The sequence below is a fragment of the Stenella coeruleoalba genome (assembly GCF_951394435.1).
Source record: "Stenella coeruleoalba genome assembly, chromosome: 11".
Taxonomy (NCBI): domain Eukaryota; kingdom Metazoa; phylum Chordata; class Mammalia; order Artiodactyla; family Delphinidae; genus Stenella; species Stenella coeruleoalba.
In genome coordinates this window covers 84,765,867-84,783,987 of record NC_137157.1, presented here as the reverse complement: position 1 = coordinate 84,783,987, position 18,121 = coordinate 84,765,867, and the positions used below count along the sequence as shown (strand labels likewise).

General features: G+C 37.4%; 1 protein-coding gene across 13 annotated transcripts in view; it reads right to left on the bottom strand.

Annotated features, from left to right (window-relative positions):
• ABCC9 (ATP binding cassette subfamily C member 9) overlaps positions 1-18,121 on the bottom strand; it is a 331,111-nt gene that overhangs the window by 55,162 nt on the left and 257,828 nt on the right. For all 13 annotated transcript variants that reach the window (XR_013830487.1, XM_079936823.1, XM_079936819.1 and 10 more), the window contains 3 exons: positions 13,126-13,263; positions 12,872-12,997; positions 8,581-8,677 (listed from right to left, as the gene is read on the bottom strand). Coding sequence is in view for 12 of the 13 variants with exons in the window: in XM_079936823.1 (XP_079792949.1) it covers positions 8,581-8,677; positions 12,872-12,997; positions 13,126-13,263 (361 nt within the window). In the remaining variant the exon portion in view is untranslated. The remainder of the gene's footprint in view (positions 1-8,580; positions 8,678-12,871; positions 12,998-13,125; positions 13,264-18,121) is intronic.

Genomic DNA, 18,121 nt, shown 5'->3' with positions numbered 1-18,121 from the left:
TTAGCAGTAGAAAAAAATATGGGCAACTACTTTGTTTTTTCCCTTCCTGGTGGCTTGAACAGACATACGGACAGCACCAGGAGGAGCAATCTACTAGGTAATATGCACCATATTGGACTCTTTGATATAAATTATTTCCTTCTACTCTGTAAGAAAAGTATTATTATCTTATTTTATACCTGACAAAATGGATTAACACAGCAAGCCCAGGGCAGAGTCTGCCTCTCAAATGCTATATTCACTACTGAAATACTGGAGAGAGTAAATGCAGTTCTAGAGGCTGTCTGTTTACAGCACCAGACATTCTTTTTGTTTGTTTGTTTGTTTTTGCTTTTGCTTTTGTGGCCATGGCATGTGGCTTGCTGGATCTTAGCTCCCTGCCCAGGGACTGAATTCCAGGGCCATGGCAGTGAAAGCACTGAGTCCTAACCACCTGACTGCCAGAGAAGTCCCCAAACATTCTTCTAAGACTTTCTTAGGGGAGACCTTCAAGATGGCAGAGGAGTAAGACAGGGAGATCACCTTCCTCCTCACAAATACATCAGAAATACATCTACATGTGGAACAACTCCTACAGAACACCCACTGAACGCTGGCAGAAGACCTCAGACCTCCCAAAAGGCAAGAAAATCCCCACGTACCTGGGTAGGGCAAAAGAAAAAAGAAAAAACAGACACAAAAGAATAGGGACGGGACCTGCACCTCTGGGAGGGAACTGAGAAGGAGGAAAGGTTTCCACATACTAGGAACCCTTTCACTGGCGGAGACAGGGTGTGGAGAGCAGAAGCTTCGGAGTCACGGAGGAGAGCGCAGCAACAGGGGTGCAGAGGGCAAGCGGAGAGATTCCCACACAGAGGATTGGTGCCAACCAGCACTCACCAGCCCGAGAAGCTTGTCTGCTCACCCACCAGGGCGGGTGGGGGCTGGGAGCTGAGGCTCCGGCTTTGGAGGTCGGATCTCAGGGAGAGGATTGGGGTTGGCTGCATGAACAGAGCGTGAAGGGGGCTAGTGCACTACAGCTAGCCAGGAGGAAGTCCTAGAAAAAGCCTGGACCTGCCTAAGAGTCAAGAGACCATTGTTTCGGGGTGCACAAGGAGAGGGGATTCAGAGCACCGCCTAAATGAGCTCCAGAGACAGGCGTGAGCCACGGCTATCAGCTCGGACCCCAGAGATGGGCATGAAATGCTAACGCTGCTGCTGCAGCCACCAAGAATACTGTGTGCAAGCACAGGTCACCATCCACACACCCCTCCCACCGGAAGCCCGTGCATACAAAGTCACGCTGGCCTCTGCCGCTGCTGGCTTGGCCCCGCATTCCAATTATAACTACTGTACCCTTCCCTCCCTCTGGCCTGAGTGAGCCAGAGCTCCCTAATCAGCCACCGGCTTAACCCTGTCCTGTCTGGGTGGGGAACAGATGCCTGAGGGTGACCTACATGCAGAGGTGGGGCCAAAACCAAAGCTGAACCCTGGGAGCTGTGCAAACAAAGAAGAGAAAGGGAAATCTCTCCCAGCAGCCTCAGGAGCAGCGGATTAAATCTCCACAATCAACTTGATGTACCCTGCATCTGTGGAACACCTGAATAGACAACGAATCATCCCAAAATTGAGGTGGTGGACGTTGGAGCAACTGTAGACTTGGGGTTTGCTGTCTGCAACTGACTAGTTACTGATCTTTATGCTTATCTTAGTATAGTTTTAAATTTATTTATTTATTTAGACTAGGGTCTTCGTTTGGGTTCTTCGTTTCTGTGCGAGGGCTTTCTCTAGTTGCGGCAAGTGGGGGCCACTCTTCATCACGGTGCGCGGGCCTCTCACTATCGCGGCCTCTCTTGTTGCGGAGCACAGGCTCCAGACGCGCAGGCTCAGTAGTTGTGGCTCGCAGGACTAGTTGCTCTGCGGCATGTGGGATCTTCCCAGACCAGGCCTCGAACCCGTGTCCCTTGCATTGGCAGGCAGATTCTCAACCACTGCACCACCAGGGAAGCCCTTAGTATAGTTTTTAGCGCTTATTATCATTGGTGGATTTGTTTATTGGTTTGGTTGCTCTCTTCTTTTTTTAAATTACTTTTTTATTTTAATAATTTTTTAAAATTTTAATTGTTTTATATTATTATTTTTCTTTCTTTTTTTCTCCCTTTTCTTCTGAGCTGTGTGGTTAACAGGGTCTTTGTGATCCGGCCTGATGTCAGGCCTGAGTCTCTGAGGTAGGAGAGCTGAAATCAGAACATTGGACTACCAGAGACCTCTAGGCCCCATGTAATATCAATCAGCGAGAGCTCTCTAAGAGGTCTCTGCCTCAGTGCTGAGACCCAGCTCCACCCAATGGCTAGCAAGCTCCAGTGCTGGACATCCCATGCCAAACAACTAGCAAGACAGGAACACAACCCCACCCATTGGTAGAGAAGCTCGCTAAAATCATACTAAGTAGACAGACACCCCAAAACACACTACTGGACATAGCCCTGCCCACCAGAAAGACAAGATCCAGACCCACCCACCAGAACACAGGCACCAGTCCCCTCCACCGGGAAGCCTACACAAACCACTGAACCAACATTACTCACTGGGGGCAGATACCAAAAACAACAGGAACTACAAACCTGCAGCCTGTGTTAACCCTAAACACAGTAAGTTAAGCAAAATGGGGAGACAGAGAAATATGCAGCAGATGAAGGAACTAGGTAAAAATCCACCAGACCAAACAAATGAAGAGGAAATAGGTAGTCTACCCCCCAAAAAATTCAGAGTAATGACAGTAAAGATTATCCAAAATCTTGGAAAAAGAATGAAGAAAATACAAGAAATATTTAACAAGGACCTAGAAGAACTAAAGAGCAAACAAACAATGATGAACAACACAATAAATGAAATTAGAAATTCTCTAGAAGGAATCAATAGCAGAATAACTGATAAGTGACCTGGAAGATAGTGGAAATAACTACTGCAGAGAAGAATAAAGAAAAAAGGATGAAAAGAATTGAGGACAGTCTCAGAGACCTCTGGGACAACATTAAATGTACCAACATTCGAATTATAGGGGTCCCAAAAGAAGAAGAAAAAAAGAAAGGGTCTGAGAAAATATTTGAAGAGATTATAGTTGAAAACTTCCCTAACATGGGAAAGGAAATAGTCAGTCAAGTCCAGGAAGTGCAGAGAGTCCCATACAGGATAAATCTAAGGAGAAATATGCCAACAACTATTAATCAAACTACCAAAAATTAAACACAAAGAAAAAATATAAAAAGCAGCAAGGGAAAAACAACAAATAACATACAAGGGAATCCCCATAAAGTTAACAGCTGATCATTCAGAAGAAACTCTGAAAGCCAGAAGGGAGTGGCAGGACATATTAAAGTGATGAAAGGGAAAAAACTACAACCAACATTACTCTACCCAGCAAGGATCTCATTCAGATTCAATGGAGAAATTAAAATCTTTACAGACAAGCAAAGGCTAAGAGAATTCAGCACTATCAAACTAGCTTTACAAAAAATGCTAAAGGAACTTCTCTAGGCAGGAAACATGAGAGAAGGAAAAGACCTACAATAACAAACCCCAAACAATTAAGAAAATGGGAATAGGAACACACATATCAATAACTACCTTAAATGTAAATGGATTAAATGCTCCAACCAGAAGACACAGACTGGCTGAATGGATACAAAAACAAGACCCATATATATGCTGCCTACAAGAGACCCACTTCAGACCTAGGGACACAACCACTGAAAGTGAGGGGATGGAAAAAGATATTCCCTGCAAATGGAAATCAAAAGAAGGCAGGAGTAGCAATTCTCATATCAGACAAAATAGACTTTAAAATAAAGACTATTACAAGAGACAAAGAAGGACACTACATAATGATCAAGGGATCAATCCAAGAAGAAGATATAACAATTATAAATATTTATGCACCCAAGATAGGAGTACCTCAATACATAAGGCAAACGCTAACAGCCATAAAAGGGGAAATCGAAAGTAACACAATGATAGTAGGGGACTTTAACACCCCACTTTCACCAATGGACAGATCATCCAAAATGAAATTAAATAAGGAAACATAAGCTTTAAATGATATTAAACAAGATGGACATAACATATTTATAGGATATTCCATCCAAAAACAAAAGAATACACTTTCTTCTCAAGTGCTCATGGAACATTATCCAGGATAGATCATACCTTGGGTCACAAATCAAGCCTTGGTAAACTTAAGAAAATTGAAATTGTATCAAGTATCTTTTCTGACCACAGTGTTATGAGACTAGATATCAATTACAGGAAAAAAACTGTAAAAAATACAAACAAATGGAGGCTAAACAATACACTACTAAATAACAAAGAGATCACTGAAGAAGTCAAAGAGGAAATCAAAAAATACCTAGAAAAAATGACAATGAAAATACTATGACCCCAAACATTTGGGATGCAGCAAAAGCAGTTCTAAAAGGGAAGTTTATAGCAATACCATCCTAGCTCAAGAAACAAGAAAAATCTCAAATAAACCACCTAACCTTACACCTAAAGCAATTAGAGAAAGAAGAACAAAAAATCCCCAAAGTTAGCAGAAGGAAAGAAATCATAAAGATCAGAGCAGAAATAAAGAAAAAACAAATGAAGGAAACAATAGCAAAGATCAATAAAACTAAAAGCAGGTTCTTTGAGAAGATGAACAAATTTGATAAACCACTAGCCAGACTCATCAAGAAAAAAAGGGAGAAGACTCAAATCAACAGAATTAGAAATGAAAAAGGAGAAGTAACAACTGACACTGCAGAAATACAAATAATCATAAGAGATTATTACAAGCAACTATATACCAATAAAATGGACAACCTGGAAGAAATGGAGAAATTCTTAGGAAAGCACACCTTCTGAGACTGAACCAGGAAGAAATAGAAAATATAAACAGACAAATCACAGGCACTGAAATTGAAACTATGATTAAAAATCTTCCAACAAACAAAAGCCCAGGACCAGATGGCTTCACAGGCGAATTCTATCAAACATTTAGAGAAGAGCTAACACCTATCCTTCTCAAACTCTCCTAAAATATAGCAGAAGGAGGAATACTCCCAAACTCATTCTACCTGGTCACCATCACCCTGATACCAAAACCAGACAAAGATGTCAAAATAAAGAAAACTACAGACCAATATCACTGGTGAACATAGATGCAAAAATCCTCAACAAAATGCTAGCAAACAGCACAGCTAGAATCCAACAGCACATTAAAAGGATCATACACCATGATCAAGTGTGGTTTATCCCAGGAAAGCAAGGATTCTTCAATATACGCAAATCAATCAATGTGATACACCATATTAACAAACTGAAGGATAAAAACCATATGATAATCTCAATAGATGCAGAAAAAGCTTTCGACAAAATTCAACACCCAACTATGGTAAAAACTCTCCAGAAAGTACGCATCGAGGAAACTTACATCAACATAATAAAGGCCATATATGACAAACCCACAGCCAACATCGTTCTCAATGGTGAAAAACTGAAACCATTTACACTAAGATCAGGAACAAGACAAGGTTGTCCACTCTCACCACTATTATTCAACATAGTGTTGGAAGTTTTAGCTACAGCAATCAGAGAAGAAAAAGAAATAAAAGGAATCCAAATTGGAAAAGAAGAAAAATTGTCATTGTTTGCAGATGACATGATACTATACATACAGAATCCTAAAGATGCTACCATAAAACTACTAGAGCTAATCAATGAATTTGGTAAAGTGGCAGGATACAAAATTAATGCACAGAAATCTCTTGCATTTCTATACACTAATGATGAAAAATCTGAAAGAGAAATTAAGGAAACACTCCCATTTATGACTGCAACAGAAAGAATAAAATACCTAGGAATAAACTACCTAGGGAGACAAAAGACCTGTATGCAGAAAACAATGACACTGATGAAAGAAATCAAAGATGATACAAACAGATAGAGAGACATACCATTTTCTTCAATTGGAAGAATGAACATTGTGAAAATGACTATATTTCCTAAAGCAATCTACAGATTCAATGCAATCCCTATCAAAGTACCAATGTAATTTTTCAGAGAACTAGAACAAAAAATTTCACAATTTGTAGGGAAACATAAAAGACTCCAAGCAGCCAAAGCAATCTTGAGAAAGAAAAATGGAGCTGGAGGAATCATGCTCCTGGACTTCAGACTACACTACAAAGCTACAGTAATCAAGTCAGTATGGTACTGCCACAAAAACAGAAATATAGATCAATGGAACAGGATAGAATGCCCAGAGATAAACCCACACACATATGGTCACCTTATCTTTGATAAAGGAGGCAAGAATATACAATGGAGAAAAGACAGCCTCTTCAATAAGTTGTGCTGGGAAAACTGGACAGCTACATGTAAAAGAATGAAATTAGAACACTCCCTAACACCATACACAAAAATAAACTCAAAATGGATTAAAGACCTAAATATAAGGCCAGACACTATAAAACTCTTAGAGGAAAACATAGGCAGAACACTCTTTGACATAAAACAGCAAGATCCTTTTTGACCCACCTCCTAGAGAAATGGAAATAAAATCAAAAATAAACAAATGGGACCTAAGGAAACTTAAAACCTTTTTCACAGCAAAGGAAACCATAAACAAGATGAAAAGACAACCCTCAGAATGGGAGAAAGTATTTGTAAATGAAGCAACTGACAAAGGATTAATCTCCAAAATATACAAGTAGCTCACACAGCTCAATATCAAAAAAAACAAACAACCCAATCCAAAACTGGGCAGAAGACCTAAATAGACATTTCTCCAAAGAAGATATACAGACTGCCAACAAACGCATGAAAGGATGCTCAACATCACTAATCATTAGAGAAATTCAAATCAAAACTACAATGAGGTATCACCTCACACCAGTCAGAATGGCCATCATTAGAAAATCTACAAACAATAAATGCTGGAGAGGGTGTGGAGAAAAGGGAACCCTCTTGCACTGTTGGTGGGAATGTAAATTGATACAACCACTATGTAGAACAGTATGGAGGGGCTTAGAAAACTAAAAACAGAACTACCATATGACCCAGCAATCCCACTCCTGGGCATATACCCTGAGAAAACCATAATTCAAAAAGAGTCATGTACCACAATACTCACTGCAGCACTATTTACAATAGCCACGACATGGAACCAACCTAAGTGTCCATCAATAGATGAATGGATAAAGAAGATGTGGCACAAATATACAATGGAATATTACTCAGCCATTAAAGGAAACGAAATTGAGTTATTTGTAGTGAGGTGGATGGACCTAGAGTCTGTCATACAGAGTAAATTAAGTCAGAAAGAGAAAAACAAATACCATATGCTAACGCATATATATGGAATCTAAAAAAAAGAAAGAAAAAATGGTTCTGATGAACCATTCTTTAGGCAGACTTAGAGAATGGACTTGAGGACACGGGGAGGGGGAATGGTAAGGTGGGATGAATTGGCAGAGTATCACTGAAATATATACACTACCAGATATAAAATAGACAGCTAGTCGGAAGCAGCTGCATCGTATGGGGAGATCAGCCCAGTGCTTTGTGACCACCAGCTCAGTGCTTTGTGACCACCTAGATGGATACGGAGGGTGGGAGGGAGATGCAAGAGGGAGGGGATATGGGGATATATGTACACATATAGCCGATTCACTTTGTTATACAGCAGAAACTAACACAACATTGTAAAGCAATTATACTCCAATAAAGATGTTAAAAAAAATCCTTAAATCTAAGAAACTGGAGTACAAAATTCATTTATTCATTCATTTATTTATTTACTTAATGAGTATTTATTGAAACACAATAATTATCATATGATGAGTAAAGATAACATATTTTGGTGTCCTTCAGTTTGAAATTATAATTTCCTCTTTCTTTAATTGGCTTGTAGAAATGAGGTCTTCAGCAAAAACCATGTAGGAAAAATGAAGTATAGTGCATTTACTCTATGGACCTAAGTGTGGTTTATCTTGCAAACTTCTCGGCAACAAATGTCAAAGTCATGTAACTATTTCAGCTTATTCCTCAAATTTCCCATAAACCTTTTCTCCCTGCTATACCTTACTAGATCCAGAAAACTGAAACATAACAAACAGCTTTCTCATCCTCTTAGTCTTCATTGCTGTGTTATCGTGAAAACCCCATAAGAACTTACTGACTCAAGTATGTCTTTCAAAGCAGTATTTTCTCCATATTCCCCATTTATTGTTTATTTCCAAAGGACATTTTATTATACTACACCTTTCCAATTTATCTGAACAGTGGTCTAGACCTGTTGTCCTGTCAGCTCTCTCTCACGCACAACACAAAAATACTAAGACACACTGTGGGAAGTCCCTCAAGATGCTTGTTGGTTGATTGCATACACTTTTCCTTCACTCCTACTCTTTCCATTTCAGTTTTAGGTATTTGATTTGGCCTTTCCACCTGCTGCAAAGTGGCTAGTCATTCCTCACTGACATATTCACACATCATTTGCTAAAGAACGACCCTCACATCCTATTACCCGTTTGAATGTGTCAGACATAAAAAAAGGTCTACCTTCATCTTCATCCTCCAGTTGGGCTTTTGCCTCTCTTGAATACATGGCTCTTCGGAGTGTTTTCCTCTCTAAAGTTGTTTGGTCAGCTTCCATATCCTACAGGAAACACTGTGCTATCATTCAAGGAACTCACAGACACAGTTAAGTTCTACAGTGACCCACACGTACCAAGAACCAATCCTTAGTTACCTTTCTGGGTCTTGGGCTCTGTTCACGCTACAGATGGATGGGCAACTCCTGTCATAGGAGTAATGCCTGAGGTTTGTGAAAAATGTCTCAGAGCTCAGAGGTGTAGGGCAGTAAGAAGCCAGGAAAAGTAGTAAAAACGTGATGGAGCTGACCCCAGGGGCAGGGGGACACCTCCCCTAGCCTTAAAGCCTGGATCCACCATTGCTCTTTTATGTCACTTTCACGTACTCCTGTAATTTTTCTAACTAAAGTCATCTATGTTAACAAATATCTTCCTTGAAAAATGCATGTGTTTCTGGATTGGTTAAAGCACTATCAGTCATTCACTAATATTATGAATTATTAAATCGAGATGAATTTCTGACTGAGCATCTCACTAAGGGAACGGCACAAGAGAAAGGAACTTCAATAGAAATTGAAGGAAGGTGGGTAATTTTGCGGTACGTGGGCCTCTCCCATTGTGGAGCACAGGCTCCGGAAGCGCAGGCTCAGTGGCCATGGCTCACGGGTCCAGCCGCTCCGCGGCATGTGGGATCTTCCCAGACCGGGGCATGAACCCGTGTCCCCTGCATCAGCAGGTGGACTCTCAACCACTGCGCCACCAGGGAAGCCCAGAAGATGGGTAATTTTTAAGCAAATGGGAAAGGAGGGTATTCAGCTGCCTAGCAGTTTAGAAGAAAGCCCTGGGAAGGGAAGATAAGCAGAAAGAAGAGAAAAATGGCAAAAACAAACTTTGCAAATTTTTAAGCTTTGCTCCTGACTTGTCTTGTGCTGAGAAAGGGAAAAGCATTTTGTTTTCTCCAGTTCTCTGCTTCCAACACTCCGCCCCCTTGGCTTCGTAACTGGACTAGTAGCATCAGTTCAGTTACACTGTGGGTTAAATCAGCTTCTGCAGGACAGTCTGGGAAACTAACCATCTCCCTGTTTCTGTGGGGAAATGCATTCTGAGTTCCAAATAACTGAGCCACAGACTTTTCGAATCTATGGTAATTTGAGAGCTTCCTGTACATGCTGACATTAAAAAAAAATCACAGTTGTGACACTGATAAACCAATAATTCTTTGGTGATCAGTCTCTAGATAGTGGTCCTGTTTTGTTTTTGTTTGTTTGGCCTCATGTAACATGTGTGATTTAGGAGACTTGCTATTCTAGAAGGCTCTGTCGCTTCCAAGTTCTCGAATTAAAAAAAAAAGTAAAAGCGAAAGTGTCTCTTGAATAGTATTTTTTCAGAGACAATTTTACATTAGCTTTCTTTTGAATTTTATTTTATTATACATCAGGTTCTTATTAGTTATCTATTTTATACATATTAGTGTACATATGTCAATCCCAATCTCCCAATTCATCACATTTACATTAGCTTTTAATTGTGCCTAACGATATGAAAACCAATGCTTGTACATGAGAGTAAATAAAACCCAAAATTAAAAAGGACCTAATCCTTTGTGTATAGTGTAACGAAATGAAATAAACCTGTTCATGGAAAAACAGAAGATCTGGTTCTTGTTCAACTCGCCAATCTGTGTGAACAAAAGATTTAACATCTTGGGGACTTTAATCTTTAGTCATTTTTCTTATGAGTAAATGCTCATATTAAGCTCATTTGAGGTTAAATATTTTAAATTGTGTTGATATCTGGATTAAGTAAATACAAATTTAGTTTCATTCATCCAATAAATATTTACTGGATGCCTGTGAAGGGTCAGGTCAAGGTGAGGGTTGGAGGCTGGGGGAAGAAATATCCAAAGATGCTACTTCATTTTGCTTAATAACATTATGAAGACAATGGGTGATGCCAGCCAAGATAGACTTTTTAATAACGTTTAAATCAGCTAAAAGTGTTATAAATTTCTCCTTTTCATAGCTGCCATTTCTATCCTTTTAACATATTTTTTCCCCCTTATCCCTTAACCCTTAAACTGACAGATCTGTCTAAAGCCCTGAGATGGGATGTTTTGTGAGTTCTTTAGTTTCACTCCCTTGTCCACTTGCTTGATCTGCTCTGGCTCTAAGCCAGCCTTTCTCAACCTACTGACATTTTGGGTCAGAAAATTCCTTGTCATGGAGGCTGCCCTGTGCACTGTAGAACGTTTAACAGCATCCCTGTCCTCTACCCACTAGATTCCAGTAGCACCTGCTCCACAACTGTGACAACTAAACATGTCTCTAGATGTTGCCAAATGTCCCCAAGAAGACAAAAGTGACCCTGGTTGAGAACCAGTGTCCTAGGCAAACACCCCATCCTGCCACAGAACATATTCAGAAGCTGTTTCTATGAAAACTTCCCCAAGGTGTTGTGGTCTTATTTCTCACAGTGTGACTCTCCCTGGCTTCAGATGAATTTCAGGAGCCCGCCCTTCTCTGGGTGGCAGTAACCTCCCTCCAGCCCCAGGTGAGCATTCTGGGCAGGTGCATGGTTCATGCTGGCTTCTACTGGCCACTGGTTAACCCCGCAAATGGATTTGCCCTTTCCACACCTTAACTTGCTCCATATCTCCCTCAGCTGATTTATAACCCTGTGATGTGTCTTTAATTACAGAGTTAGGCTATCTTGAGTGATCACTTCATTTCTAAACACAATGTAATGGACTTTCTTCCTGGCTTGCTCAATAATCAGTATTACTATAAAATCAAGCCAAGAGCGTCCTCTCTCTCTCTCTCTCTCTCTCTCTCTCTCTCTCTCTGTGTTTTTCCAGATCTTCTTTCCAAAGTAAACCATAAATGGTCCACTCCTTAAGCTTACATCATTTTCTTTTGTCCCTGGCATCTAGACCACTGAAAAAATGTCATTTGGAACCATCCCAGTAAGTTTACAATCAAGCACTCCACCACATAATTCTTAAGTGGGGCTCTTGCCAATTGTACATTGTCATATTTTGATGAATATCCTCATTTCGAAGGTTCTATGATTTTTCCTAGTCTACTTAAAGACTTTTACATATATCTTTTCTTCCATATTTTGAGAAGTTTGTAGTTTACTTTTGAGATCTTTGGCAAAGCTGCAGAAGACAGAGCAATCCCATGGTTTGTCTGACTTTTTATCTTCCTTTTGCTATTGAAACATAGATCATTTTTTCCTTTATGAAATAATACATTTTAATTTCTTGATTTTTTCAGAAATTTGCTGATATAAGCATTTTCATTTTATAATGCTCATTCCTAGCCAGGACTACTGAATTCTAGACACTTCCTAGTCCCAACTCAAGAGAAAACATTTTGAAAATTTACTAATTCAATTTATAATTCACCTCTCAACCATGAGTTCTTCTTTTATCATACTCAATCTGGTTTCCAACTCTGTTATCATTTCATTCAATGTTATACTTACATTATACTGGAATTACATTGGGTAGAGACCTGGGTTCAAATTCAACTGGTACCACTTATTATATGTACTGTACAACTTTAGGCAAATTACTTAGCCTCCTGAGCCTCAGTTTTCTCATTTGTAAGAGTGAGATCATATTTTCTTTACTAATTTCTGATATTTTTTGCTTATTTTGTGAGAATTAACAGAGATCATGTAAAAAGGCTTTGTGGACTTTAAAAACTATCCAAATATAAAGCTTTATTGTTATTTCCTTCTGATTACCTTCCTTCACCCCCCAACTCTATCCCAGACATGCTTTACCACTATACCCACAGCTCATAGCTCTTCCTTCTTTCAAAACCATCTCAGATTTTGTTTTGCCCACAACCCTCCATTTGTAAATGGTGAATGAAAATACTCTCATATTACAGGTGAGGAAAATAAGACATACATAAGGAAATATAAGATAAAAGGAGGAAATAGCATGCTTGAGCAAGTAGTTTAAGTTTTAAACACACATATGATTGTAATATGCCTCCAATTCAAATAAAATTCCTCTAAAAGGCTGACAACACGTCATCCGAAAGATATCACTCGAATTTTTTAGTTTCAAAGTAGTCTATCAATTAATGATATATAACTATACAATTATTTCAGATTTCAGGTGAGGACTATTATATCATCAAACATTAAATGGTAATATTTCTCTAAAAGTTTTTTTAGTAATTATGCACTACATTTCTGACTCTTCTGAACTCAACTCTGAACTTTTCTGAACTCTGAGCAATTACCTTTTCTAGTTCTTGATCTTGCCGATTCATAAGTGTTTTCCAGTGTTCATAAAGCTCAACATCTTTGGTTTGAATGTCCTTCAAAGTGCCTTCTCTTAGAACACTTCCATCTTTCATGGCTATGATCTAAGGAAAGCACATATTAGACGAATTGTGACAAAAATCCTTAATTGGCCAAGAGAATTATCTTTATCTCAGAAAGCATTTATATAACTGTAATATAAAAATTAATGAAACTTCTTTTAAACTCTTACCCAGTCAGCATGTGTTAGATATTGTAATTTGTGAGTCACAAGAACAAGTGTCCTCTTGTCATCTTGGAGAAATTTCAAAATCCCTTCCTGCATTAAGTGATCACTCAAGTGAATGTCCAAGGCAGAAAATGGATCATCCTACAACAAGTAAAATGGAGAGATGATGAATTATATTCTCTTTGTAACTAAATCCTCCAGAAAGCAGAAATACAAATAACTAAAGGCAAATTATCTCACAAATCCTATTTATAATAAACAGACTCTGAATAACTTTAAATTACAAAAAAGGTACTAAATTAAAAATGAAGTTTTTATTTTCTCTTTCACTTAAAAACTAATTTTAAAAGTAAATAACAGTATTTGAAGTAGTTTGAATTCTTATGTATAGAATATCCAAGTTCAAAAACCAACAAAACACCAAAACAAAGAATGAAATGACAATTGGAGTTTATCAATTGAATGAAATGATAACTGGAGTTTATCAATAAACTTTATCAATAAAGTTTAAATAATAAAAATAGGTGTAGACTCTAGACCAAGATGGCAACATAGGAGGCTCCTGAATTTCTCTCCTACCATGGACACACCGAATATACAGCTACACATGGAGCAATTCCCTCTGAAAGAAATCCAGAAACTAGTTGAGTGATTCTGACACATTAAGCAACTGAGAAAAAACATCAAAATAAGTAGGAAAGTCTGAGACACACTCTCGCCATAAACTCCACCCCTGAAAAATTCACAAATATGTGGAGATGAAACAACATGCTCCTGAACAACTAATGGGCCAAAGAGGAAATCAAAAGAGGAAATCAAAAACTATCTTGAGACGAATGAAAATGAAACACAACATATCAAAACTTACGGGATGCAGCAAAAGCAGTTCTAAAAGAATTTTATAGCAATAAATGTCTATATTAAGAAAAAAGAAAGACCTCAAATAAACAACTTAACTTTACACCTCAGAAAACTAGAAAAAAAGAACAAACTAAGCCCAAAGTTAGTAGAAGGAAGGAAATAACAGAGATCAGAGTGGAAATATATAAAATCCAGACTAACAAGACAACAGAAAAGATCAATGAAACTAGGAGCTGATTTTTTGCAAAGATAAACAAAATGGATAAACCCTTAGCTAGGTTCACCAAGGAAAAAATGAGAGGATTCAAATAAAATTATAAATGAAAAAGGCAACGTTACAATTCATACCACACAAATACAAGGGATCATAAGACTACTATGAAAAATGATATACCTACAGACTGGACACCTAAATGACATGGATAAATTCCTAGAAACAAACACCTACAGAAACTGAATCGTGAAGAATTAGAAAATCTGAACAGACCAATTACTGGTAAGAGAATTGAATCAGTAATCAAAAAACACTGCCCAACAAACAAAAGTCCAGGAACAGATGGCTTCAGTGGTGAATTCAACCAAACATTTAACGAAGAATTAATACCAATCCTTCTCAAACTTTTCCAAAAAACAGAAGAGGAAAGAACACTTCCAAACTCATTTTACAAAGCTAGCACAAAGAAAAGAAAATTACAGATCAATGTCTCTGATGAACATAGATGCAAAAATTCTCAACAAAATATTAACAAACTGAATTCAACAGTCAGTAAAATATTCAAACACCATGATCAAGTTGGATTTATTCCAGGGATGCAAGGATGGTTCAACATTTGCAAATCAATGTGATATACCACAATAATAAAATGAAGGATAAAAATCATATGATAAACTCAATAGATGCAGAAAAAGCATTTGACAAAGTTCAACATTCAATCATGATAAAAATTCTGAATGAAGGTAGGTATTGAGGGAACATACCTCAACATAATAAAGGTCATAAATGACAAGCCCACAGCTAACATCATACTTAATGGTAAAATGCTGAAAACTGTCCCTCTAAGATCAAGAACAATGCCAACTCTCACTACTTTTATTCAATATAGTACTGGAAGTCCTAGCCAGAGCAATTAGTCAAGAAAAAGAAATAAAAGACATCCAAATGGGAAAGGAAGAAGTAAAACTATCTCTATTTGCAGATGACATTTTTCTATAGAAGACCCTAAAGATTTCACCAAAAAACTAACAGCACTAATGAACGAGGTCAATAAAGTTGCAGGATACAAAATCAATATAGAAAAATCAGTTGCATTTCTATACACTAATAACAAACTATCAGAAAGAGAAATTAGGAAAACAACCCCATTTGTAATTGCATCAAAAAGAATAAAATGTCTACGGAATAAGTTTAACCAAGGAGGTAAAAGACCTGTGCACTGAAAACTCTAAGACACTGATGAAAGAAACTGAAGAAAACACAAATAAATGGAAAGATATCTTGTGCTCATGGATTGCAAAGATTAATATTGTTAAACTGTCCATACTACCGAAAATGATCTAGAGGTTCAATGCAATCCCTATCAAAATTCCAATGACATTTTTCACAGAAATGAATCAAACAATTCCAAACTTTGTATAGAACCACAAAAGACTCCTAATATCCAAAGCAATCTTGAGAAAGAATAACAAAGCTGGAGGTATCATACTTCGTGATTTCAAACTGTATTATAAAGCTATCCTAAACAAAACATTATCTTATTGGCATAAAAACAGACACATAGATCAATGAAACAGCACAGAGAGCCCAGAGATAAACTCATGCACATATGGTCAATTAATTTACAACAAAGGGGCCAAGAATATACAATGGGGGAAGGATAGTCTCTTTGATAAATGGTGCTGGGAAAACTGGACAGCCACATGTAAGAAAAATGAACCTGGACTACGATCTTACATCACACATAAAAATCAGCTCAAAATGAATCAAAAACATGAACATAAGACCTGAAACCATAAAACTCCTAGGAGAAAACATAGTGGATAAGCTCCCTGACATTGGTCTTGGCAACGCTTTTTTAAGATTCTGATACCAAAAACAAAAGGAACAAATGCAAAAATAAACAAGTGAGACTACATCAAACTAAAAAGTTTTTGTACAGTAAAGGAAACCATCAACGAAATGAAAAGGCAACTTATGAAATGGGATAAAATATTTGCAAATCATATATATGATAAGTGGTTAATATCCAAAATATATACAGAACTCATACAACTCAATAGCAAAAAGACCCCAACAATCCAATTTAAAAATGGTCAGAGGATCTGAATAGATATTTTTCCAAAGAAGACATACAAATGGCCGACAAGTACATGAAAAGATGCTCAATATCATTAATTATCTGGGAAATACAAATCAAACTATGAGATATCATCTCTCATCTGTTAGATAGGCTATTATCAAAAAGACAAGAAACAACCAATGTTGGTGAGAATGTGGAGAAAAGGGAACTCTTGTGCACTGTTGGAAATGTAAATTGGTGCAGCCACCATGGAAAAAAAGTATGGAGGTTCCTCAAATTTTTAAAAATAGAACTACCATATGATCCAGCAATTCCACTTCTGGGTATTTATTTAAAGGAAATGAAATCATTATCTCAATGTTCATTAAGAACTTCCATGTTCATTATAGCATTATGTACAATAGCCAAGATATGGAAACAACTTAAATGTCCATCAGTGGATGAATGGGTAAAGACAATGTGAAAATATTATAGATCCATAAAAAGGTAGGAAATTCTGCCATTTGTGATGGCATTATGCCAAGTAAAATGAGTCAAACAGAGAAAAACAGATACTACATGCTCTCACTTATACGTGGAATTCAAAAAAAAAAAGTGAACTCATAAATTCAGAAAACAAATTGGTGTTTGCCAGAGGTGGGGGTGTGGGGTTGGGGAAAATGGGTGAAAGTGGTCAAAAGGTACAAACTTCCAGTTGTAAGATAAACATGTCCTCGGGATAGAATGTACAGCGCTACGACTATAGTTAATAATACTGTATTGCATATTTGAAAGTAGTTAACAGAGTAGATCTCTGACACTGGGCAATTTTTCAAACTCAGTCACTTCATCTGTAAAATGGGGATAATAAAAAGACCTGTCAGAGAGCACATAGGTTTGCTGCAAAGATCAAATAATGTTGTAAAAGTCTCTGTAAAATATTTTTAAAGCGTTATTTTATTATTATTTTCTTATAAATAAAGCTGTGGCGATTAACTGTGCTAAACCCTTTAAAGCACCACAGTGAGAATTTAGTGACTTCCAGGAATCTCTTAACGAGGAAGAGTGCAGTGGTTAAGGACACAGGCTATGGAATTAGATCACCTGGGTTTGTATCCTTGCTTCACTATACTATCTGCGTGACCCTGGGTAAATTATCCCCCAAAGCCTCAACATTATCATTGCATAAATAAAGGTAACATTAATAATAACAATGTCAAACCTAATAGGGTTATTGTGAGGATGAAGTGAGTTCATGTACATAAAGTATTTAGAATCATGACTAGGTCATAAAAAGCCCTTAATAATGATTGCTATCATGTATATGGCTTCATTATGTGTCATCATGGCTTCATTATGTGGCATCTTGGTGTTGCAGTAAAATGTAACCTTTTATATAACTTAATAATAATCTAGATTTGATGGATTGCTGATCATTTCTCACGATTCAGTTTGTGTATTAACATTCTGGGGAGATACTGTCTTTAAAGAGTGCAAGACAATTTGACAAATGGCCAAATCAGTGAATGGTCAATTCTTCATTTTCAGTAATATATTATTTATTTTTATATACATATATACAGTTCTCACTAATATAGTCTTTCCTGTATTCAATGAATATTTTAGTAGTATACTCTTTATGGACACATTTTTGGAAATAACCTCTTAAAAATATATTCACTGATACAGAACATTTATAGATGCTACAAAGCTTTAAAAATAACTAATATGTTTTATATATAATCAAGATGTTTCACATGGCTTTGATACAGTATAAAGGCTAATTTGATAAAGGTTAACTAGAGATCAGAGCAAAATGTAAAACCTTAACTAATTATTTGTACAAGTAAGATCCTTAAAGA